This window comes from Heptranchias perlo, chromosome 7 (genome assembly GCF_035084215.1).
Source record: "Heptranchias perlo isolate sHepPer1 chromosome 7, sHepPer1.hap1, whole genome shotgun sequence".
Lineage (NCBI taxonomy): Eukaryota > Metazoa > Chordata > Chondrichthyes > Hexanchiformes > Hexanchidae > Heptranchias > Heptranchias perlo.
The window spans coordinates 52,180,385-52,207,465 of NC_090331.1; the positions used below are offsets into that span (position 1 = coordinate 52,180,385).

At 39.7% G+C, this 27,081-nt stretch overlaps 1 protein-coding gene across 3 annotated transcripts in view; it reads right to left on the reverse strand.

The window, feature by feature from the left end:
• LOC137323711 (neurabin-1-like) overlaps positions 1-27,081 on the reverse strand; it is a 105,087-nt gene that overhangs the window by 51,612 nt on the left and 26,394 nt on the right. For all 3 annotated transcript variants that reach the window (XM_067987535.1, XM_067987534.1, XM_067987536.1), the window contains 7 exons: positions 12,409-12,541; positions 9,789-9,909; positions 8,673-8,777; positions 7,939-8,077; positions 7,311-7,454; positions 3,166-3,395; positions 2,235-2,331 (listed from right to left, as the gene is read on the reverse strand). In XM_067987535.1, the coding sequence (XP_067843636.1) occupies positions 2,235-2,331; positions 3,166-3,395; positions 7,311-7,454; positions 7,939-8,077; positions 8,673-8,777; positions 9,789-9,909; positions 12,409-12,541 (969 nt within the window). The remainder of the gene's footprint in view (positions 1-2,234; positions 2,332-3,165; positions 3,396-7,310; positions 7,455-7,938; positions 8,078-8,672; positions 8,778-9,788; positions 9,910-12,408; positions 12,542-27,081) is intronic.

Below are 27,081 nucleotides of genomic sequence, written 5' to 3' on the forward strand. Positions count from 1 at the left end.
ACTTCACACTTCTCTGCATTAAATTTCATCTGCCATGTGTCTGCCCATTTCACCAGTCTGTCTATGTCCTCCTGAAATATGTTACTATCCTCCACATTGTTTACTACATTTCTGAGTTTCGTGTCATCTGCAAACTTTGAAATTATACCCTGTATACCCAGGTCCAGGTCATTAATATATATCAAAAAGAGCAGTGGTCCTAATACTGACCCTCGGAGACACCACTGCACATTTCCCTCCACTCTGAAAAACAACCGTTCACCACTACTCTGCTTTCTGTTCCCTAGCCAATTTTGTATCCACGTTGCCGCTGTCCCTTTAATCCCATGGGCTTTAATTTTGCTAACAAGTCTATTATGTGGTAATTTATCAAATGCCTTTTGAAAGTCCATATACACAACATCAACCGTACTACCCTCATCAACCCTCTCCGTTACTTCATCAAAGAACTCAATCAACTTAATCAAACACGATTTTCCTTTAACAAATCCATGCTGACCTTCATTTATTAGCCCATACTTTCCTAAGTGCAAAATAATTTGGATTATTGTCTCAAAGTATCCCCACCACTGACATTAGGCTTGTCAGGTTTATCCCTCTCCCCTTTTTTTGAACAGGAGTGTAACATTTGCAATCCTCCCGTCCTCAGCACTGTCCCTATTTCTAAGGAGGATTGGAAGATTGTGGCCAGAGCCTCCACAATTTCTAACCTTACTTCCCTCAGTAACCTAGGATACATCCTGTCCGGACCGGGTGACTTTTCTACTTTGGCAATCTTTTAAGTACCTCCTCTATCATTTTTTAATCCTATTCATTATTGCTACTGCCCCCTCCTTTACTGCTACAATGGCAGCATCCTCTTCTCTAGTGAAGACAGATGCGAAGTATTTATTTAATACCTCAGTCATGCCCTCTGCCTCCACAGGATGATCGTTTTTGTCCCTAATCGGTCCCACTCTTCCTTTGACTACCCTTTTACTATTATGTTTATAAAAATCTTTAGGGTTCCCTTTTATGTTAGCCGCTAATCTATTCTCACACTTTTTTTTAGATCTCTTCTGTACTTTCTGTATTCAGCCTGATTATCTACTGCATTATGAACCTTATATTTGTCATAAGCCTCCTTTTCCTGTTTCATTTTAATCTCGATGTCTTTAGACATCCAGGGAGCTCTAGCTTTGGATGCCCTTCCTTTCCCCCTCATAGGGATGTGTCTACTCTGTACCCAAACTAACTCCTCCCTCAAAGGCCTCCCATTGTTCAATTACTGTTTTGCCTACCAATTTTTGATTCCAATTCACCTGGGCAAGATCCCTTTTTAACTCACTGAAATTTGCCCTCCTCCAGATAAGCATTTTTACATTTGATTGTTCCTTGTCCTTTGCCATAATTATTCTAAACCTAATGATATTCATATCACTGTTTCCTAAATGCACCCCCAGTGAAACATTCTCCATCTGCCCCACTTCATTTCCCAGAACTGGATCCAGCATTGTTTCCTGCCTGGTTGGGCTGGAAACACACTGATCCAGAAAGTTCTCGAACACATTTCAGCAATTCCTCCTCCTCTTTGCCCTTTACACTGTTACTGTCCCAGTCTATATTGGGATAATTGTAGTCCCTCATTATCACTACTCTATAGTTCTTGCATCTTTCTGTAATTTGCCTGCAAATGTTCTCCTCTAGCTCCTTCCCACTATTTGGTGGCTTATAGTGCACACCCAGTTGCATAATAGCTCTTCTATTGTTCCTTAATTCTAACCAAATAGATTGTCTTTGACCCCCCCCCCCACCTCATCTACGTCATCCCTTTCCAGTGCTAGAATAATTTCTGTGATCAATACTGCCACGGCCTCTCCTTTCTTTCCTTCCCCATCTTTCCTGAATACCTTGTAGCCAGGAATATTAAGTACCCAATCCTCCCCTTCGTTAAGCAAGGTCTTGGTTACTGCCACTATCATAGTCCCAAGTGGCGACTTGAGCCTGCAGCTCACCAACCTTATTTACCACGCTACGTGCGTTTATGCACATGCACTCCAATCTCATCTTAGATTGCCTTGCATTTGCCTCCTGTCTGATCCCTCCTATTTCTGAACTACTCTTTACTCTAGTGCTACTTGTCCCTCCCAGTCCTCTGCACACCTTGTTTCTCCTCTTCATGTGCCTATGTTCAGCTATCATTTCTTTCATAAACTCTACACAAAGAGCAACTGAATTTTAATTGTAGTTTTAACCTTATCATGTAATGCTTTCAGCTGTTTTGCATGTTCATTTTCTTGATCTTCCAGAACTTTTCTGTGATCCTCTTCTTTTTTAATAAATTCAATCTCTCTAAAATAAAAAGTAAATTCTGAGATCATTTTAGCACAATATTGATTTTATAACTATATTGCAAAAAAAATTCAACGGGTTTTGTCTTTTTATTGCACAAAGCACAGCACAAATACACCAGCTGCAAGGGTTTAATTGTTTCCTTACCCCCCGCAAAGGAAAATCAATTGAAAACCCAGAATATTTATCTAACCTTATAATCTACATTATTCATCATTGACTGGTTACCTTTCTTGGCATAAGATTTTCACATTTCCAACAGCTCATCAATGATCAGGTTCCTCAGAGCATTTCATATATAACTGTACTTACATTTATGCTCCTCAATCCTGCTCCCAACCAGATAGTCATCCTGTTCTTTTCTTAAAAAGTGTTAAATCAATACATAATTCATTGTCTTTGCTAGGTATCTATTCCATATCAACTTTTCTGACCAGATCCCTTTCAGTGCTATCAACCTTCCTTGTACCAATCTGCACTGAGCACCAAGGCATATAGCTTGGTATCACAAGAATTTAAAAAAAAATAAGTATCACTTTCCTTTATAGTGGATAGATTGTTAACACTTGATCAGCCCATGCAATATTCTTTGGGCACTCTTGGGCTTGGGTTTTAGGACTGCTTTAAAGCCCACTGTATGGTACATACTAGTCTATTCTTATTATTTGTTATCTCAGTAGTGAATTACCACTGGGTGGGGGGGGGGGGGGTGGGGGAGGGACTTAAAACCAAAATACAATACAATAAACCAGGCATAATGCTATTTCACAATGTATTTACTACAACAGTTCACAAGTATTGCCATTTTACTGTTTAGATACATAAAAAGCTTACTTTTGTTGGTATTCCTTTATCAGCTTCTTAGCTTTGTTATATTTCTTTTCCAAAACATCATACTGAGATTGGGTCTCTTTCAAGTGTTCATTTACTGTTTTGCAAAGATTTTGTGCTTCTAACCAATATCCTTCCATCTTTTGCATTTTCTCCTTATTCTCTTCAACACTCTGTTGAAGGTGCATCTTTGTAGTTTCCCATTTAATCTTCTCTGCTTCAGCGACTTTCAGCTAATGTAAATGAAGAACATCTGTAAGCACTAGAACAGTCCATATATGCCTGTAAATTTCAGAAGTGTTTTTCATTCTTAAACAATTTCAGTAGAAAATCCTATACATCTTTCTTTCAATTCACTAATTTCTGATGCAGTTATGGTGCGTTTAATTTGAAGCTGGAGGTAACTATACAAATTGAAAACACAATTAAACTGATACTACAAATTACTGCATAGGAAAACTGAACCTGATATACAGATATGGACTGATGACTTTTACAATACTGCTGACATTGTGAAATGTTCCATAGCTATCTGAAAGGTGGATTGCCCGAAGCAGATTTTCTTACTCAAGTCTCTAGTTGGACTTTTTTTGTTAAAAACAATCTGTAATCAAGTAGCACATGACATATTCAAGGATAACAGGTGGTTCATAGCCAAAGATCTGCCAATTTATGTCGGACAATTTATGTTTAAAAGGTGCATCGCCCTACATCTGATACATTACAAATTGCTGGAGTTCAAGTGAGCCCTTTAAGTAAAATGGGATGAATTAGAACACATTTTTGTGTGCTGTTTTAAGTTACTAAAGGATCATTGGGTTTTTTTAAAATCCAATAGATGGGATACACATATAGTTCCAAGTAAATCTGCCTTCTAATAGAACTCTATATCTAGCGCCTTTATGTAGCTAGTACAAATCTGGCAATAAGTTTGTTATTTTTTACGTACAAACATGAGTGCAGTACAACACAAATCTCTCTCGTTCCTAGCAAAGCAGGTGAATAAAAGTACAATGAGATGTTCCAGTTAATGGAATGGAGGGTTTCTCTTGTCTTATTTGCTTGCTCTTCAGCTCTTTTAAAAAAAAAATTCTCAGTGCTTGTAAATTCTGTGACCCTGCCTGACACAATAATATGTCAAAGGAAACACACTGCTGAAAAGCCAAACATAAGAGATTATAGCATATCTTAATTCTTCAAATATGGTACAAGATTTTAAAACTATGATTTTCATCTTTTTGTGAGTAATATGGACATGTAAATTTTTCTTATGTAGTTTTAAACTGCTTTCTATATTCTGGATATAATTATGGCTCTGTCCCCTCCACCTCTTGTAATGACCTACTATTGATTATGACAGCCTAAACCAGTGGTTTTAAATTTTTTTTTTCTGTGTAGGGATGCCCAGCAATAACACACTCCCAGGAAAAAAATGCCATACTCCAGAGAACTTCTATTCTAACTTCAGAAAAAGTGTCAGCTACTGTAAAGAAAATATTGCTAATGCTGCAGGATACCTTTAATCATAATAGAAATATAAATAGCATGTTGTGCCAACAATTACAGAAATCTAACGATCAACAGATAGAAATTAATAATTATAGAGTCTCCAACTGCTCCAGTTTGAAAACCTAGAGCCTGTCGGAAGAAAGGGGAGGGAAACCACTGGGAATAAAAGAACTTCCAAAAAAATGTAAAAAAAGGTCACTCAGAGACCCAAAGAGGAAATTAGAAATAACTACAAGTACAGAAGCCAAATGCAACAATAAGAAATTCTTCCATTATTGTAACAAAAAGGTCACTAGAGAAGACATTATTAACATTCCACCCATCATAGGAAGTTGTACAAACCAAATTAATAACCGACATCACTTGCATGGAGGTCGTAGTCAGACTCAAGACTAATAAATCCCTCAGCACAAATGATATTAACACAATGGTGCAGGAATTGTTCAGTTGAAACACCCTTCAATGAGTTGCTGGACCCCCATGAAGAAATAAGTGCAATGCCAGAAGCCCTTTAACAATTCAGAATGTTCTACAGCAACTGCGAGCACTTAGAAATCATCCAAGGTTTAAAAAAAACATAAGCGAATGCCAGCAAAATGTCTCCCAAAATTTTCTACAGCTTTACCCAAAAGCAGCTGATCATGCCTTTAAATATCGCTGGAAGTGGCAGTAGCAACACAGGCAGGTGCAAAAATGACATTGGCGGTCCTAACTGCGTCATCTGACCCCAATTGGCATATATATGTTTCAGGTGGGAGCTCCGGCCACCTGGATTAAGGTCCACTCAAAATTGGGATGAATAGGAACTTAGCGGTAAGACAGTGCTTCTGTTCCACATGCTCTTTTGGCCCCGCTACTACCCCTTATTTAAGGGATACAAAAATCAGCCCCCCGAGTTTATTATAGCAATTTAGGAAACAGAGAATTAGAGTTGGTTGTAGCATAGGAATTTCTCTGTAGTACATACTGAGCAGCTGGGAGATGCAAAACTGAGGCGATATTGTCACCACTGGTGGGAGGGTGTAATTACAATGTGACAATTTTATATAAGCAATTTCATTATAAATGTGGCCACAGGAAATTATAATGGAAAAAATGACAAAAGTATAACAGGAAAGGCATGTAAATGTAAGATTTTTAAAATAATTTATCTGATTATTAGGCACGGTTGCTTTTTGATGCTGTGAAGTTTAAATATAACAAGTCAATCTCTCATGGCATTGCACAGTAAATCAGAGAATATGATCATTCTCTTACCTATCTATTTTGCTGTTTCTTTCTCTCGCCTCTCCACTTCTGCTTGTGTCTCTTTCTTTCCCCATAACTCTTTTTATTCTTTCCTTTCAGATGGGAGGTGGTGGGTGTAATTGCAGGTAAAGGAGTCAATGGCTGCAAGCTGCATTTGGGGTGAGGACTGCAGGAAAAATGTGACCCACTGCAGCTCTTTTCCCATCCTCTCCCCCAGTGACTTGTCTTTCTCCTCCCCCCTCGCTCCCATTGTGTCCTATTCCCCTTCCTATCCCATCACTACCCTTACCTCACCCTTTGAACTACCATTTATCCTCCCCTCCCCCTTGCTCTGCTGTAATTTAGATCACTCTTAACGCTCATTCCACTCGTTACCCCCAAGGGCAGGTGGCGAGAGGCTTCAGGTCCCATCACCCTCAATCAACCTCCCTCTTCCCCTTCCTTGTTTCTTTAAAGAGGCTTTGTTTGCTTTCAACATGCAACTGTTTCTTCTTTAAAATTCAAATTAGAATGAAAAAGAAACTGAGTCTGCCTTTCTTTCTAACTCTTTCACATTCTATCATATGCATTATACAAATTAGAATCTGTCTGAGGTGTAAGCCATTGGCTTTGAGCTTTTCTAACTCAACAAAACACAATTAGTTGGCTTCAATTGATGATTTTTTTTGAAAATTTAAGTAACGTTACAAGACACGCTTTCTCCCCTTCTGTCACTCTCTATGACCCGTCCTTCTCTCCCTAAAATTTAAGCACATAAATCAAAAGCTACAACAGATGCATAATCAGAAGACTGTCATCATTTTCTCTCTCTCACACATTCACAGACTCACACACCCTCAATATTTTTTCAAAATAACACTCAGTGACTTTCACCTCAATAAGGCTTTTGAAATTTGTCTTCAAATTTTTCTTCAAATAATTTTGAAATACTTTTGAGCAGAAACTGCTAGAAGCGAAGGAAAAAAATATTCCTCAGTACAACTGATTGACTGGTACAGAAACATCTTGGGAAATTAGGTATGGTTCACATGCTCAGACTACACAATTCAAATTCAACTCTCAGCCGTTGACAAGAATATAAACTCCAAGCTCAGGCTTTTGGGAGAGGCTGAGGCCTTCACGTAAAAACTTTAATGAAAGACATAAAAGACAATTTAATGTATAAATTTATCATGTTTTCGTGAAATATGCACTATAGAAAGCTATATTCCATCGCCTCAAAAAACAAAATCTAGATGCCCATAGTAAATGTGCATATAGAATTACATCATATTTTATATAAATCACCCAGTACAGGCATTGTATTGATATAAAAAAAAACTGAGCCCTGATGTTTCAGTTTAACTGTGAAAATGTGAAACATATCAAAGGAAAAAATGCAACATCTTTACCTCTTTCAGTTTAAGAGCAAGTTGTGAATCCATGTCCGATGGCAAATATGTATTTTCATTTTCAAGTAGTTCAGAAACTTCAACCGTCCCTCCAGCTCCAACTTCATTTGAAGTCATTATTTCATCTTCCGGAAACTCTCCAGACTTAAAAAAAAATCAGGGATAAACAGATGAGATGCCAAGCAAAATCACATGACTTGTGAAAAAGATAACACTTAAACATAACCCCCACAAATACCTGATGAGGTATTTGTATGCAAGTACCTAATGAGGTATTTGTAAGGGGTCATGTTTTAGTGTTATCTTTTCCACAAAAAGTGCCGTTTTGCTTGCCTCCCCACCTTCCCTAAATATTTAACACCAATAAGTGTACATGTATTAGCTTTTCGCATGTTATTACTTTCGATTTCAAAATTCTTTTAGCCAGAACATGCCAAAGATACAAGTAAGCACAATTAACTGTTAGTACTGGGATTTCATCTGGACTAAAATCCTCAAACCAAATTGCATGGAAATTGTAGTTTTAAGTTTATACTAATAATTCTGGACAAAGACGTTTAAATGAAAAGGAGCAAAGGGATTAAACGCATTATCACATGCATACCACTGAAAAGATAAATCATCTTACCTGCTCATTATCGCTTGAACTATACCGAGTACAGTGCTGCTCCAAAAGAGCTTCCTGGCATCTTTCCTGTTCTAATGTTTCACTGATGAGCCGAGCAACCTCACTCTGTTGTCCAGGTTTTTCTCGACCAATCCGGAATCTATATAAACATTTTCACAGTTTTTGTTTATATTTTTGATTTTTTTCATAACACATGCTTTTCTCCTCTTATGATACATTAATAAATGCATAACACACAACCTCACACCAATATTCTACCACTCTGGCACAGCACATTGATACATATTACAGCACTGCATTGCCCCCTGGATTGTCTATTTTTGAAAGAAAGAAACAGAGTTTAGTGAAAGGAAGTCCAGTTGCAAACTAGATATTTTATTGCTTAGGTTTTATTCATGGACAAAAAGCATTTCATGAGAAGGCACTTATGAAGTTTGGTTAAAATCAGATAAAAACTGGAACAATTAGTTATGACTGCTGCTTATCGTGGGAGAAAACAAAGGCAATAATGTAGCAAAGTGATAGTCTAATATAGTAAAGGAAGATCAAGTGGTACTGGTTTGAAATTACTGACAGACAGACAGACACTCTCCAATTTAATCTAGGTACTTGATGATACGGATATATCTACATTAAATACATAAATGAAAAGTTATCAGTGTTGGTGCTCAATCTTCAGTGCCATTGCTTAATTTATGCTACACATTCAAATTTCCTTTACTATAACCACTTACCGAACCATGCCTTTAGTGTTCTTCAATACAGTAGCTGCAAAAATTTGTGTAACGCCAACCAAACTAACACCATCCACTTCAACTATCTGATCATTCACTTGGATTCTGCAATAAAACAACAAGAACATATATACTTATCATCTATGATACAATATATTTTAACTTGTATGTGAATTGCAAACAGCTCCAATGAATAAGCTATGGTTACTGAAACCCTGCCAGTATGATTCTCCAAAATGAGGCAGATTTCCTCAGAGAAATATTTTAGGTTAAGCAAACTGTATAAAAAGAGGCAGCTATTTTCACTTCAGTCACCTTTTGTAATAACTGATCCTGCAGTTTTAGACACTCATTACATTGCTGTTTTGAAGTGCATCACACTTAAATCTGAGTCACAACAAGAAAATGATCATAAAAAGTTTACAAATTATGAAAATGTCCAGAACATTGACAGAAGATAGGAAATGACAATAACAGGGGTGTGGAAATTAAAGTGGATCCACTGAAGAGATCTGGAATTTTAGTGGCAATTATAAGTAAGAAGCAGCAATGAAAGATAATGGAATCCACTATACAAATATAGTACGGTGAAAACCTCATTGTAAATTTAGAATTCCTTCTCAGGGGAATGATGTCATATTATTGAGATCTGAATCTCTTAGCTTTAAATCGAGCTTCTGTTGGATTGAGAAAAATATATGTTACAATGACAGGTTTTTAATAGTTGAATGAGGCTGGATTGAATTTCACAATTGTTGCAATGCTTTTCCTTCTTCCAAGTATCAACATCTTAAAAGTAGTTACCACTTACACAAGTTTATACAAGTTTACTAGTTTCATTTGAGAAAATGATCTGCAATTTTAAGATAAATGAGATCATAACAGTTTATGAAAAAAAACTAGACATCAGGACAGTGTAAATCAATCAAAAAGTATAAAGTATTTGATCAAAAAATTGAACTTTTGCATCAATTGCAAAAAAATGTACATGTTTTACTCTTAATTTCTTAATATTCTTTCACAGATGCTATAACATGAAGGTCTTTATGCTCTCATCAATCCAAATGTAGATACCCCAAAATATAAAGGAGATAAATTCACTGGTCAACATCTTACCGTTTGTCTCTATATGCAGCTCCACCCTCAGTGATAGTCTTCACAAAAATCCCCAGCTTCTCGAGTCCTTGGTCTGCTCCAACACCCATTCCAATAATGCTAATTCCAAGACCACCTTCACCTAAATTTCAGATGAATTTATAAACAGTGTTCATCTGTTGTAAATCAATGACAATGCCCAATTATATGACACCTTTAAAGTAGTAAAATATCTCAAGGTGCTTCAAAAGGTGGTGGGGGGGGGTGGGCGGCAGTGGGAGGCAGTGGGAGTCAGATACCAAGAATTAGTAGGGGGAAGGGTTACGGCAAATGTAACCCCACTATTTAAAAAAGGAGGGAGGAAAAAAACAGGGAATTACAGACCAGTTAGCCTAATATCAGTAGTGGGGAAAATGCTAGAGTCTATTATAAAAGATGTGATAACAGAACATTTGGAGGCATTAACGGGATTGGACAAAGTCAGCATGGGTTCATGAAAGGGAAATCATGCTTAACAAATCTACTGGAGTTTTTTGAGGATGTAACTAGTAGAATAGATAGGGGAGAACCAGTGGATGTGGTGTACTTGGATTTTCAGAAGGCTTTTGATAAGGTCCCACACAAGAGGTTAGTGTGCAAAATTAAAGCACATGGGATTGGGGGGAATATACTGGCATGGATTGAGGATTGGTTGACAGACAGGAAACAGAGAGTGGGAATGAATGGGTCTTTTTCCACGTGGCAGGCATTGACTAGTGAGGTGCCGCAGGGATCAGTGCTTGGGCCCCAGCTATTCACGATATATATCAGGGAACTAAATGTAACATTTCCAAGTTTGCAGACGACACAAAGCTGGGGTGGAATATGAGCTGTGAGGAGGATGCAAAGAGGCTCCAATGTGATTTAAACAAGTTGGGCGAGTGGGCAAGAACATGGCAGATGCAGTATAACGTGGATAAATGTGAGGTTATCCACTTTGGTTGCAAAAACAGAAAGACAGATTATTATCTGAATGGTGATAGATTGGGAAAAGGGGAGGTGCAACGAGACCTGAGTGTCCTTGTACACCAGTCGCTGAAAGCGAGCAGTTTAGGAAGGCGAATGGTATGTTGGCCTTCATTGCAAGAGGATTTGAGTACAGGAGCAGGGATGTCTTACTGCAATTATACAGGGCCTTGGTGAGACCACATCTGGAGTATTGTGTGCAGTTTTGGTCTCCTTATCTGAGGAAGGATGTCCTTGCCATGGAGGGAGTGCAACGAAAGTTTACCAGACTGATTCCTGGGATGGCAGGACTGACGTATGAGGAGAGAGTGGGTCGACGAGGCCTATATTCACTAGAGCTTAGAAGAATGAGAGGTGATCTCATCGAAACATATAAAATTCTAACAGGACTAGACAGACTAGATGCAGGGAGAATGTTCCCGATGGCTGGGGAGTCCAGAACCAGGGGTCACAGTCTGAGGATACAGGGTATGCCATTTAGAACTGAGAGGAGGGGAAATTTCTTCACTCAGAGGGTGGTGAACCTGTGGAATTCTCTACCACAGAAGGCAGTGGACGCCAAGTCATTAGATGTATTCAAGAAGGAGATAGATATATTTCTTAATGCTAAAGGGATCAAGGGATATGGGGAAAAAGCGGGAACAGGGTACTGAGTTAGACGATCAGCCATGATCCTTTTGAATGGCGGAGCAGGCCCGAAGGGCCGAATGGCCTATTCTTGCTCCTATTTTCTATGTTTCTATGTAATGTGACTGAAGGCAGTGTCAAAGAAATAGGTTTTGAGGAGAATTTTGAGGGTGGAAAGAGATGTAGGAAGGCAGCTGGGTTAGAAAGTTAATTCTAGAACAAAGGAGCTTGATGGCTGAAAGCTGAGACACCAATGTTTAAGACCACGAAGCAAGGTTGAGCCTTGTGGGATTGGCACACAGATTTTGGGTAGGATAAAAACTGGTTGTAATCGTGCAGATAGAAAGCAGTTAGTAATAGTAGAAGCTCTGCACTTTTTAAAAAAAATATATTGATTATAGCGCTGAGCATTAAAAATAATTTTGGTTGAAGATTTGGAACATTTAGGATAGCTCTGGCCACATAAAAGCTATTCAAACCTAACTCACTACTGACAGGCAGTGTGCAACCACAGGTTAGTATTTTACACACATTTCTTTCCTCTTCAGGAATTGCTTACATACAGAAAATACTAAAACAAATATAGAATGTTAATTCCCTACCAAAAATGTAGCCATCCTTATTCTTTGAATGGCTAACAACCTAAACATTCAAATAGATCTTCATGTCACCCAACAGAACACCACTGCGACTTTGTGCGACAGCAACCCAGGTTGCTTTCTCCCCATTAGATTGTAGCACATTGTATAAGAATGTGGAGGTTAAATGAGTGAGAAAGAAACAATATTATAATTTCACTTTAGATAGACAATAGCCAATTAAAGGTATTGGAAAGGATTTAAATATTTTTCCAATTTCAACTATTACTTGACATGTTAATTACATATTTTCATTTCTGTTAAATATTTTCTAAACAAAAGTACATTTCTTTTAAATAATAAAAACATGAAACCAGATCCAGATGCAGAAAAGCTTCTACCAACAAAGCAGCTACTTAAAAAATACCCACCCTTCTCAATTTCAACTGGAAAAACATCCATTTTTTCCACCCTCTTCTCCAACTCGTATTCTGCTGATGCTGCCACAGGATCAACTTCCTCATTACGCCTATCGTAGTCATCATTTGAGTAGGTACTATAAACCTGATAAAGATAAAGTACAGTGAAATTGCACGCATGTTCCACAGGGCCATTTCATATCAAAATCAACTAATTTCAGATCCCCTCCAATGTTTTCATACTGTAATTATGCTAACCAGCTTTACAATTCCCAGGATAATTCTGCTTGAAACATTGGGCCAGAATTTGCTGTCAAAATAACTGAGGCTAATGGCGCTCGCTATTATTTATGCGCAAATGCTACAGCAATTTCAGACAAGGGGCAGATGCATGGTTAAACCCGAAAATCCAAAAGTTGTTGTCCGAGGTGCACCACTCCGCCGTTAGCTTCGCGAAAACCGCATCTCACTGTCTGCCTCGCCATCGAAATGCATTGAATGACGTGAAGTTGCTGTATTTCACGGTAATTACGAACTAAACTAGCTAAAGAAAGTTAAGTCTTGTCCATTTCAGCTTAAGTACCCTTTTGACGACGTAATAAGTGTTAATTACTGCCAGTAAACCCACTGGCACTGAAAAGTAACGATTACAAGTGTGGAGTCTCATTCTTTCTGGTTTTAATTGTTGCTGGAGATTTTAAAAATGTAAAATGTAAATTTTTTTAAAAACTTTTCCTTTCTGTCTCTTTTCGCTCTCTCTTAATCCAAACTTCCTTTCCCTCCCTTTATTTCTTTCTGTACCTGATTTGACATTGAATTAACCCACTCTAATTTACACTTCCCTCTCAGTCCTTGGGATAGCCTCCTCAGCACTTTGGGATATCTGGACAATGGGATAAGGCATTATATAAATGCAAGCTCATTCTTTTTTTCGACTGAAGTGAGGGGTGCATTCCAACTTATATTTATCATCTACACGATAGTCTGTCTAGCTAAGCAAGTTAAAAGTTTGGCACTGGCAAGCCTATTGGGGCCTAGCATCACTATGAAGATTTTTTTTATATAGCTTCTTCTGCCTCTGATAGATTTAGTTTATTTAGTCTCTATTCATAGCTCAACAATCTAAAAACCGGAATCATTTTTTCAGGTTCTGTCGAAGGATCATAGATCTGAAACGTTAACCCAATCTTCCTCTTTCCACAGATGCTGCCTAACCTGCTTAGCGTTTCCAGCCTTCTGTTTTTATTTCTGGAATCATCTTTGTCATCATTTGTTATTTATATTAATGATTTGGATGAGAATTTAGGAGGAATGGTTAGTAAGTTTGCAGATGACACCAAGATTGGTGGCATTGTGGACAGTGAAGAAGGTTATCTAGGATTGCAACGGGATCTTGATAAATTGGGCCAGTGGGCCGATGAATGGCAGATGGAGTTTAATTTAGATAAATGTGAGGTGATGCATTTTGGTAGATCGAATCAGACCAGGACCTACTCCGTTAATGGTAGGGCGTTGGGGAGAGTTATAGAACAAAGAGATCTAGGAGTGCAGGTTCACAGCTCCTTGAAAGTGGAGTCACAGGTGGATAGGGTGGTGAAGAAGGCATTCAGCATGCTTGGTTTCATTGGTCAGAACATTGAATACAGGAGTTGGGATGTCTTGTTGAAGTTGTACAAGACATTAGTAAGGCCACACTTGGAATACTGTGTACAGTTCTGGTCACCCTATTATAGAAAGGATATTATTAAACTAGAAAAAGAGTGCAGAAAAGATTTACTAGGATGCTACCGGGACTTGATGATTTGACTTATAGGGAGAGGTTAGATAGACTGGGACTTTTTTCCCTGGAGAGTAGGAGGTTAAGGGGTGATATTATAGAAGTCTATAAAATAATGAGGGGCATAGATAAGGTGGATAGTCAAAATATTTTCCCAAAGGTAGGGGAGTCTATAACGAGGGGACATAGATTTAAGGTGAGAGTGGAGAGATACAAAAGGGTCCAGAGGGGTAATTTTTTCACTCAAAGGGTGGTGAGTGTCTGGAACAAGCTGCCAGAGGCAGTAGTAGAGGCGGGTACAATTTTGTCTTTTAAAAAGCATTTGGACAGTTACATGGGTAAGATGGGTATAGAGGGATATGTGCCAAGTGCAGGCAATTGGGACTAGCTTAGTGGTATAAACTGGGCGACATGGACATGTTGGGCCGAAGGGCCTGTTTCCATGTTGTAAATTTCTATGATTCTATGATCCTTCACTAAGTTTTTATACTGCCAAAATATACATAATTTCCTTAATACAGTAACCATAACTAAACACAATATTCCATGTCTGATCTTATTAATCCTTTCGTGTTATGTCATTTTCTTGGATTGGCCTTCTACAAATCTACTTATTCAACCTAACATTTCTTTTCCTTTACAATTGTTGCCATATACCGTGATATTTTCAATGCTTCAGTCAACCACTACAGTTTTTCCCCCAATTCACCTTATCAAATGATATTATGTTTAATTTTGTAACCATGTTTTTGATATTTTTTAGTACCAAATATCAAACTCCATTTGTAATTCATCAGCCTGGTTGTTAAGTTTTGTAGATCGCTATATTTTACTTATTTTCTTCAAACGATCAGCTATCCCAAACAACTTGGACATTCTATACAAAGAAGGGCCTGAGGCTAACCCTTCGAACTATAGAAGCTTACAGCACAGGGGGTAGTCATTTGGCCCACTGTGTCTGTGCTCCATCATCCTGTTCAACAGATTTTCTGCCTAGTCAGTTTGAGCAGGATCCCTTCTTAACTCACTTTTGCCTTTTTCCAGTCCAGCACCCATATCTTTTACTCTTTATTATGCTTTTCTAATTTCACATTGAACCTAACTATGGTGTGGTCATTATTTCCCAATTGTTCTCCTACTCTCATCAGTTATTTACCCCACTTCATTGCTCCAGAACAAAATCAAGCAATGCCTCGTTCATTGTTTGACTAGAAACATACTGATCTAGGAAGCAGTCCTGTTTTTTAAAAAAATTCGTTCATGAAATGTGGGCGTCGCCAGGAAGGCCAGCATATATTGCCCATCCCTAATTGCCCTTGAGAAGGTGGTGGTGAGCCGCCTTCTTGAACTGCTGCAGTCCATGTGGAGAAGGTTCTCCCACAATGCTGTTAGGTTGGGAGTTCCAGGATTTTGACCCAAGGGCAATGAAGGAACGACGGTATATTTCCAAGTCGGGATGGTGTGAGACTTGGAGGAGAACATGCAGGTGGTATTGTTCCCATGTGCCTGCGGCCCTTGTCCTTCTAGATGGTAGAGGTCATGGGTTTGGGAGGTGCTGTTGAAGAAGCCTTGGTGAGTTGCTGCAGTGCATCCTGTGGATGGTACACACTGCAGCCATGGTGCGCCGGTGGAGGAGGGAGTGAATGTTTAGGGTGGTGGATGGGGTGCCAATCAAGCGGGCTGCTTTGTCCTGGATGGTGACGAGCTTCTAGTGTTGTTGGAGCTGCAATGATCCAGGCGAGTGGAGAGTGTTCCATCACACTCCTGACTTGTGCCTTGTAGATGGTGGAAAGGCTTTGGGGAGTCAGGAGGTGAATCACCCGCCGCAAAATACCCAGCCTCTGACCTGCTCTTGTAGCCACAGTATTTACGTGGCTGGTCCAGTTAAGTTTCTGGTCAATGGTAACCCCCAGGATGTTGACGGTGGGGGATTTGGCGATGGTAATGCCATTGAATGTCAAGGGCAGGTGGTTAGACACTCTCTTGTTGGAGACGGTCATTGCCTGGCGCAAATGTTACTTGTCACTTATCAGCCCAAGTCTGGATGTTGTCCAGGTCTTGCTGCATGCAGGCACCGACTGCTTCGTTATCTGAGGGGTTGCGAATGGAACTGAACACTGTGCAATCATCAGCGAACATCCCCATTTCTGACCTTATGATGGAGGAAAGGTCATTGTTGAAGCAGCTGAAGATGGTTGGGCCTAGGACACTGCCCTGAGGAACTCCTGCAGCAATGTCCTGGGGCTGAGAAGATTGGTCTCCAACAACCACTACCATCTTCCTTTGTGCTAGGTATGACTCCAGCTACTCGAGACTTTTCCCCGATTCCCATTGACTTCAATTTTACTAGGGCTCCTTGGTGCCACACTCGGTCAAATGCTGCCTTGATGTCAAGGGCAGTCACTCTCACCTCACCTCTGGAATTCAGCTCTTTTGTCCATGTTTGGACCAAGGCTGTAATGAGGTCTGGAGCTGAGTGGTCCTGGTGGAACCCAAACTGAGCAACGGTCAGCAGGTTATTGGTGAGTGAGTGCCGCTTGATAGCACTATCGACGACACCTTCCATCACTTTGCTGATGATTGAGAGTAGACTGATGGGGAGGTAATTGGCCAGATTGGATTTGTCCTGCTTTTTGTGCATTCTAAGAAGTGTTACCATCTTTCTCACTTATATTACCTTTATCTCAGTCTATTTTGGGATAGTTAACAGCACTCAATGTTATTGTCCTGTTGTTCTTCTATATCACTCTGAACTGTCTACAAATTGCTTCCTCTATCTCCACTGCTTGGTGGCCTGTAGTGCACACTTACAATTGTACCATCTTCTTTCCTATTCCTTAGCTCTATCTATATGGATTCTCTTTTAACGCAAGTCCCAAGAGCATTCTCACATTCCAGCACTGCCAACCAGACCCTTTTATCCCCCCTCTATTTTCCTGAAAATGTTATAATCCTCAAGATAGTAAAGTGGTCACACTCCTGCAAATAGAATCTCAGCCATTCATCATTACCCACTACCTTGTGAAAGTTAAAAGATATTTTAAATATATAAAATTTTATTTATATACAACTTGGATTTTAAAAATCCACACATAATATTGAGCTATCAATTCTGTTGAATCCTCAAAGAATTCCAATAAATTTGTTAAGCAGGATCATGAATACTTAATATATGCATTCTGATTGCTCTTTTATAATATCCTCTGTCTTCATACTATAATTAATCAAAACAGCCCCATAATTCCTACAGCCAAAACAATTTCTGAAATATTAATCATTTTCTAGTCATCTGATAATTCCTATCAGTAATTGTTTTCCTTATAATGTTCTCCAGTGTTTTCAGATCATAATTCTGATTTCAGCAAATTAGATCACAGCTATGAACTTACATGCGTCCACTCTGTGGTGACGTGTTCTGGTGCTACAAGTTACCATGTTATTGTGCCTAGCCACAATGCATATGTTCAACGTAAATGTAGTGATGAGAAGCAACACTACAATTATGGTTAAGATGCTCTGGATTATACATTTTAACCATTTAACCATGAACACCCCTGGGGGTGCACATACACAAATCTTTGAAGGTGGCAGGAAAAGTTGAGAAGGCGGTTTAAAAAAAGCATATGGGATTCTTGGCTTTATAAATAGGAAGCATAGAGTACAAAAGCAAGGAAATTATGCTAAACCTTTATAAAACACTGGTTAGGCCTCAGCTGAAGTATTGAGTTCAATTCTGGGCACCACACTTTAGGAAGTATGTCAAGGCCTTAGAAAGGTTGCAGAAGAGATTCACTAGAATAGTACCAGGGATGAGGGACTTCAGTTATGTGGAAAGACTGGAGAAGCTGGGGTTGTTCTCCTTAGAACAGAGAAGGTTAAGAGGAGACTTAAAGAGGTGTTCAAAATCATGAACAGCTTTGATCGAGTAAATAAAGAGAAACTGTTTCCAGTGGCAGAAGGGTCAGTAACCAGATGACACAGATTCAAGGTGATCAGCAAAAGAGCCAGAGGCCACATGAGGAAACTTTTTTTTTACACAGCGAGTTGTAATGATCTGGAACGCACTGCCTGAAAGGGTGGTGGAGGCAGGTTCAGTAGTAACTTTCAAAAGGGAATTAGATAAATACTTGAAGGGAAGAAAATTACAAGGCTATGGGAACGAGCAGGGGAACGGGACTAATTGCATAGCTCTTTCAAAGAGCCAGCACAGGCGCGATGGGCCAAATGGCCTCTTCCTGTGCTGTACCTACTGTGATAATTAAAGTAGAAAAGCAACAGCAGAAAGCACTGCACAGGGCTGGCAACGGAGTGAAAACAGTACTTCTAGAACAGGAATTTAGCTAGAATGAGCAGAGGGAGAAGGAGAAGAGTACTTGACTATTTCAATGCTTTCCCAGCCGGCCTCCCATCTTCCACCCTCCATAAATTTGAGTTCATGCAAACCTCCACTGCCCGGATCCTAGCTTGCACCAAGTCCCGTTCACCCATCACCCCTGTACTCGCTGACCTACATTGACTCCCGATCCGGCAACACCTAGATTTAAAAATTCTCATCCTTGCTTTCAAATCGCTCCATGGCCTTGCCCCTCCCTATCTCTGTAACCTCCTCCAGCCCTACAACCTTCCAAGGTCTCTGCGCTCCTCCAATTCTGGCCTCTTATACATCCCCGATTTTCATCGTTCCACCATTACCGGCTGTGCCTTCAGCTCTGGAATTCCGTCCCTAAACCTCTCTAGCTCTCTCTCCTCCTTTTAGGCGCTTCTTAAAACCTACCTCTTTGACCAAGCTTTTGGTCACCAGTCCCAATATCTCCTTATGTGGCTCGGTGTCAAATCTTGTTTGATAATGCTGCTGCGAAGCACCTTGGGACGTTTCACTACGTTAAAGGCGCTATATAAATGCAAGTCGTTGTAAATGAATTGAAATGTAAGAATATAAACTTAAAACCTAACTATAGCTTAATTAACATTAATAGTCAGTGGAGCATCACAGGAAGGGACACTGATGTGCGGTTCATGCAGGATGTGGGAGTTTTCAGTAGCAGACATTGACTCAGACAAACACATCTGTGGGAAGCGTCTCCAACTGAAATTACTTGGGCTCAAGATCGCAGAGGTGAAGTTGGAGACAGTCCAAAACATCAGGAAAGGAGAGAAGTTTTAGGAGTAAGAGTTTCAGTGGGTACTCACCCCACCGAGGTAGGAAGCCAGCGGTGTTAGAGGAAGCAGTGACGACTATCCACAGGTCAGAGAAAGCAACAGGCTTGAGCAGGAACACCTAGAGCAAATTATCCTCTCCAACAAGTTTAAAGCACTTGCTTCCTGTGGAGAGGATGAGGACTCTGGCAGGACGATCAAAGCCGGGGGGGGGGGGGGGGGGGGGGGAAAGAGAAGTGTGATTAGCATTACAGTTAGGAATGCAGTTATCATAGGAAACACGATAGTTAAGAGGTACAGACATTATCTTTTGCATTCCGGACAGGGTGGCCCAGATTCTTTGCTGCCTTCCAGGTCCAGGTCTTAGGGCAAAGAACAACAACAATTTGCATATATATAGCACCTTTAACATAAGAAAACGTCCCAAGGCACTTCACAGCTGCGTAATCAGACAAAAAATTGACACCAAGCCATAGAAGGAGCTATTAGAAGGGGTAACTAACAGCTTGGTCAAAGAGGTAGATTTTAAGAAAGATCTTAAAAGAGAGAGACGTGGAGAGGTTTAGAGTGGGAATTCCGGAGCTTAGGGCCTACACAACTGAAAGCACGGTCACCAATAGTGGGATGAAGGGGTGGAGGATGCGCAACAAACCGGAGTTGGGGGAACACAATTCTCAAAGCATTGTAGGGCTGGAGGATGTTACAGACCCTGGGAAGGGGGAGGTCATGGAGGGATTTGAACATGAGGATGAGATTTTTAAATTTGAGGCAGTGATGGACTGGCAGCCAATGTAGGTCAGTGAGCACAGGGGTAATGGGTGAGTGGGATTTGGTACTGGTTAGGATAAAAGCAGCAGAGTTTTGGATGAGCTCATGTTTATGGAGGGTGGAAAATTGGAGGCCAGCTAAGAGAGCACTGTAATTGTCGAGTCTGGAAGTAACAAAAGCATGGATGAGGGTTTCAGCAGCAGATGGGCTGAAGCAGAGGGGTAGTCGGATGACGTTACAGAGGTGGAAGTGAGCAGTCTTTGTGCTGGAGAGGATATAGGATTGAAGCTCAACTCAGGGTCAAATAGGACATAGAGGCTGTAAACAATCGGATTCAGCCTGAGACAGTAGCCAGGGAGGGGGATGGAATTGCTGGCAAGAGAATGGAGTTTGTACCAAGTGCCGAAGGCAATGGCTTTGGTCTTCCCAATGTTTAATTGGAGGAAATTGCAGCTTATCCAGGACTAAATGTCAGACAAACAAGCTGACAACACAGAGGCAGCGGAGGGATCGAGAGGGGTGGTAGTGAGGTAGAGCTGGGTGCCGTCAGCATACACGAGGAACCTGATGTCAAGTCTTTGGTGGATGTCGCCGAGGGGCAGCAAGTAAATGAGCAATAGGTGGGAGCCAAAGATAGATCTTTGGTGGATTCTAGAGGTAAAGATGTGGAAAGAAACATTACGGAAAGACTGGAAAAATGTTATGGAAGGGGAGGGAGAGGAGCTCGTCATCATGGCCTAGGCGCGAGCCAACGATGTAGGAAAGAAAAAGCCTACGGTGCTGCAAAAAGAGTTTGAGACATTAGGTGCAAGACTTCAAGTATTGTTATCTCCAGATTAATCCCTCAGCCATGTGGTACACTAGGGGTAATTAATGAGCTCAACAAATGGCTAAAGGGGTGGTGTCAAGAGGGTTTCCATTCACACCAGTTCTAGCGAATATGGGAGCTATCCCACAAGGATGGCCTTAATCGGAACAGGAAGGAAGCTAATGTACTGGGAAGACAAATAAATGAGCAAGTGAAGAGCAATTTCAACTAGGAAGAAAGGGGGCAGGGAAAATAAAAGCAATTAGAAAGAGCAAGTAGAAATAGATGAGGTTATTATCCAAAAAGAATTTAGCAAAAGGGACAGGATGCAGAGGAATAAAAAGAGTACATAAGAAATAGGAGGAGCAGGCCAAACGGCCCCTTGAGCCTGCTTTGCCATTCAATAAGATCACGGCTGATCTTCAACCTCAACTCCATTTTCCCGCCCGATCCCCATTGTAATAAGTTGGATAGCCAGGTGGTGAAGGATAGAATACTAGAGCCTGGTCTTCACTGTTTCCAAGCCCTTATTCACAGAAATCCACATTACCCACCATGCATCCCCTAAATAAGCACTCATAAATGGATACAAAAGTTCCCAATTGATACGCACCACCCGTATACATTTAACACTAATTGATATAAATCATATGATGCAATTAACACCCATATCCCTTGATCCCCTTAGAGTCCAAAAATCTATCGATCTCAGCCTTGAATATACTCAGCCCTCTGGGGTAGAGAATTCTAAAGATTCACAACCCTCAGTGAAGTAATTTCTTCTCGTCTCAGTCTTAAATGGCCGATCCCTTATCCTGAGCCTATATCCCCTAGTGCTAGACTCCCCAGCCAGGGGAAACAGCCTCTCAGCATCTACCCTATCAAGCCCCCTCAGAATCTTATGTTTCAATAAGATCACCTCTCATTCTTCTAAAGTCCAGAGAATATAGGCCCATTCTTCTCAATCTTTCTTCATGGGACAGCCCTCTCATCCCAGGAATCAATCTAGTGAACCTTTGTTGCACTGCCTCTAAGGCAAGTATATCCTCTCTCAGGTAAGCAGACCAAAACTGTACATAGTACTCCAGGTGTGGTCTCACCAAAGCCCTGTACAATTGTAGCAAGACTTCCTTACTCTTGTACTCCAACCCCCTTGCATTAAAGGCCAACATACCATTTGCCTTTCTAATTACTTGCTGTACCTGCATGTTAACTTTGCGTTTCATGTACAAGGACACCCAAGTCTCTCTGAACACCAACATTTAATAGTTTCTTACCCTTTAAACAGTATTCTGATTTTCTATTCTTCCTACCAAAGTGAATAACCTCACATTTCCCCACATTAAACTCCATCTGTCACCTCCTTGCCCATTCACTTAACCTGTCTATATCCCTTTGCAGACTCTTTGCGTCCTCCTCACAGCTTACTTTCCCACCTAGCTTTATATCGTCAGCAAACTTGGATACGTCTCAGTCCTTTCATCTAAGTCATCAGTAGAGGAAGAAAATCCAATTGATCAGTTCTAAGCACGGAAAACACTGAGATAAAACAGCTTGTACAAAAAAAGGGAAAAGGGAAAAGGAATAGCATTAAATACAAGCCAAAAAAAGATAAAATGCATGCACTGCAATACTCAGAGCATAAACTGGGGAATTAGAAGGAATCATGTCACAGGAAGATATAGATTTAATAGCACAAACAGAAACTTGGCTGCAGACTGGCAGAATTAGAAAATAAACAAGTCAGGTTAAAATATTTTTAGGATAGACAGAATAGGTTAAAAAAAGCAGCAATACTTCTGAAGGAGGGAGTACTTCTATACAGAGGAGTGGTGTACACAAAAAAAAGGTTCAGAGTCAATATGGTTAGAGATCAAAAGATAAATACAGGATTGTTACATTATTTGGATTGTTCTACAGACCCCCTAATTGTTGGAGGAAAGTGGAAAAGGAAACCTGTAGACAGATCAGGGAGACAAATAGGAACAATTAGTCTTCTAAGCGAATTACTCACTCACTGGTTGGAACAGGGAGGAAATAAACAGAGAAAAGGGAATGGAATTCCTAAAATGTATGCAGAACTGCTTCTTCACACAGTATGTTCATATGCCTGCAAAGGGAGAGGTGTTGCTATAATCGAGTTAGGAGTAATGAAATAGATCAGGTAGATAAATTAAATGTAGATGAGATCTCAGGGGTACCGACCATGATATGGTATGGTTTAAAGTTAAAATAAAAGGGGAAAAGTTAGTACAAAGATAAGGGCACCAAACTGGAATGAGGCTGATTTTAGAAAGATGAGGAGTGACCTAGCTGAGGTGAAGTGGAAAGAGAAATTGGCATACAGGACTGTAGATCAACAATGGAGTGCTTTTAAAAAAGATTGCAAAGATTCAAAATAACGTGGGTAGCGGTGTCCCACAAGGTTCTGTCCTGGGTCTGCTTATGTGTACTGTGTACATCAATTATTTGGATGTGGGGCTAGGGGGAATGGTATCCAAATTTGCAAACCTAAAATAGGAGGCATAGTAAATAATTATGAGGACCAAAGGAAGCTGCAAGGGGATATGGATAAAATGGGACAAAAAAGTGGCAGATGGAAATCAGTGTTAATAAATGTGAGGTGGTATATTTTGGTTAAAAACAAGTAATAATTATACTTTGAATGGGGGATGCTGGGTGATGCGGAAGAGCAGAGGGATCTGGAGGTTCAGGTTCACAAGATGTTGCCATATTACTAAAACATAAACAACATACATCAAATACGGTCTAACATTTTGTGGTTAAATTAAAAATAAGTTGTCTACATCATTCATGCATCAGTTTGCATCGGGATTGCCAAACACAGTTCTTTCATTACCAAGAAATCAACTATATATAATGTGTAGTCCCATTATCTATGGATTCTCATTTGTTGCAAATCTGCAGCTAACCTCTCAAAATTGATTAAATATAAACGGAAGAATTATTTATTTGAACTATGCTTTTCCATATACAGTTAAAACTTCCACTCTTTTGACCTTGGGCTATAAAGCAGGAAATTCACATCAAGGTGGTATGGATGGTTGTTGTGAAAATTCTGGAGTTTTCTATGGAAAATGAAGACTAAGAACATATTTTAATCTTGATGGCACAAGAAATGAATCTAGGGAGCCCTTAATATAAATCCTGGAAGATTACATTCGTTTGGCAATCCCGATGCAAACTGATGCATGAATGATGTATGAATGATGTATGAATGATGTAGGCAACTTTTTTTAAAATTTAACCACAAAATGTTAGACCGTATTTGATTAAAATATAGTAGTTGACTGAATTTATGCAGTGTTCATGTGTATACCAAGATCTGTAACTTTCCTTCTTATTCAGGTCAATTATTTCACTATCAAGTGAAATAAGCCCGAGCAGAACTGTAAGCTTATTGTATTAAACCGGCAGTTGCTGTAGAACCAGTAACAATGCCAGAAAATGTTAATGGCAGTCATGTGATGTTCAGTTTTGACTGATACAAAAATCAAACAAAATGGGAAGAATTTTCAACTACAAAAATGTGTAACACTCACAAAAATCTTCCTTGGGGACTTTCAATTAAAAAGTTAAATAAACTTTAACTCAGCTGCTGAGGGTTTTCAACAGAATTATTGTATTAAACACTCCACTGGAAACTGACTGCTCTGACGATCGACAACATTTTTCTTAGCTTATTTAAATGGTTGGTTAAGGCAGTGAGTAACTGGGCCACACAGACCAGAAAGGCCCCAGGTTTGATTCCAGTCTTTGTTGAGTTAGCTGAACTCAGCCAGGACAGCAGCAGAGGCAGAACCTTAGCACCCCTGGATTAAGGACAGTGAAAGTGACCAGGGATCCCACTTTTGATTGCTATCCAGTGATCTCTGTTGGAAGTACTTTTGTGGATGTCAGGTGAGGAAAAGATTGGGCTGTACTGTGATGCTCCCCATAATTGAATAGTTTGCTGGCACTCATCATCTTGGCTCACACATGAAAAATGGCCAGTTGAGTGACATACTGGAGAGCTCCCAGAACCCACAGAACTGTACTCCAGCAAAATTGTTAATGCCTACAAGCTTGGAAAAAGGAGGGAAGAGGGAGAAAACTGGATGGAAATAAGGGAAGAACAATCAAAGAAAATCAAATTACAGAATTAACTATGCTGTACTGTGAATTACACTCAAAGTAAAATAACAAAATGTTAAAGTTAACACTGGTGCACAAAAGTGAGATAATTACATTTATCAACAGGCCAGTAAGGGTGCATGTGCAGTCTGATGGATCAGTTGATGTATTCCAATACTTCTTGAAAAAACTTCTTCCAGCCACATGCATGTGTAAAGATACAGCAAGGTTTTCTCCCCCAGTTCTTAATATATTGTATTTCAATTTTACTGCAGGCCAATAACTTGTCTGCTACTGTCCCTGCAACCAAGGAGTTCAAAGTCCTTTTACCACAGTTTTTTTTAAAAAAAGACTATCTTGGTTTATTGTACTTTGTTTTTCTCATGTTTAAATTTGTTTTGATTTTTATTTCCTTACATTAGTTAAGACCTGGTGCATATGTTTTACTTCATACTTTTCCTCTCCAGATTTCTGTAAGATCCTAAACAGAGTTTTAAAAGTACAAACATAAACATGGATTCCCAACATATTTTGGAAGAATCATCTTGATAATATAAAGAAATGTTAATGTACACGCATTTCTTATTAAAAAGAGTAGCAAACATTTTGCCATCTAACTCAAAGTACTACTGGTCCAACAATACCAAAACATTCAAAAAATGCTGAAATACAAAAATAGGGTATTTATGGCAACTATTTTAAAGGGGCCAAGCCCATAGGTCAGATAAATATGGCAACGATCCACCAAAGATACAAATGAATGGCTAATATGACCACAGTAAAATGCCCAATAGGACAACTAAATGCAAGTGCAAAATTTGAACAAGTGTTCTTTACCTGCACTCTTGGAATAGACACTAAAAAAGGTAAAAAGATTACAACACAATACAATTAATTTAGTTTAGTAAACAACTACTCAATCAGAATGACACACAAATCCAAAAAACATGGCTTTAACTTTAATGCAGTTACAGGCAACATTCTGTACTCCTGCCAGTATAGTTATCAGTACAGCGGCATCAGAATTGCTACATTACATAGCCACTCCTTATGTATGTTTTAATTAGAGGTAATCCTGTCGGCATGGTGGCGCATCAACATGTAGTGACACAGCAAATGGGAGAATGCAGATCCTTTCAGTTTCCCATTTGAATTTCATTACACACAGAAATGCCACGGGGACAACATTGCATCTTCTTGTGGAAAGAAAGAAAATTCAAGTGTACCCTTGCCAGGCTGCTGCCACATGCTTCCTAACAGCTGACTAAAGAGTGCCACTGATTCAGGTGGAGGAGCTGACCATTCACCCTCTCGGTGAATGAGGAAAGTTACCCGGCAGAGCCTTGAGCAAGAAAAGTAGAAATTTATCACTTTCACTGGAGGACGAAGTACCTCAACTTTTCACATTTGCCATTTTCACTTTTTTTTAAACCTAAGATATTTTGAAGTATACCTCGACATCTTTAGGACATCCTTAACTAATTATGTTTATTAGCGGGAAAAATGTTCAATACATATTTTAGTACAGCAAACAGAGCTAAAAATTCTTAGAACCTCAAGGTTCTTATTAGATTTTAGGTCTATTTATAGAGGATGCATGATGGATTCCTGGGGCATTGGGACTAGTTCTGGGGCAGGAGGGACCTGTACAAGATGGACGAGTTGCACCTAAAAAGGACTAGGACCAACGTCCTCACGGGGAGCTTCACTATTGCTGTGGGGGGAATGTTTAAACTAATTTGGCAGGGGGAAGGACACCAGGATGAAGTATTACAGAGGAGAAACAAGATGCAAAGAGGACTGGGATAGACAGACAGCATTAGAGTAAAAAATAGTTCAGAAATAGGAGAGATCAAACAGGAGATAAATGCAAGGCAGTCTAAGATGGGTTTGGAGTGCATACGCGTAAATGCCTCCACAGTACCAGTTGTGTTTAGATAAAGAATTATTTTATCTAAACCCTTCATGATTTTGAACACTTCTATATAATCTCCTTTCAACCTTCTCTGCTCGGAGAACAACTCCAGTTTCCCCAGTCTAT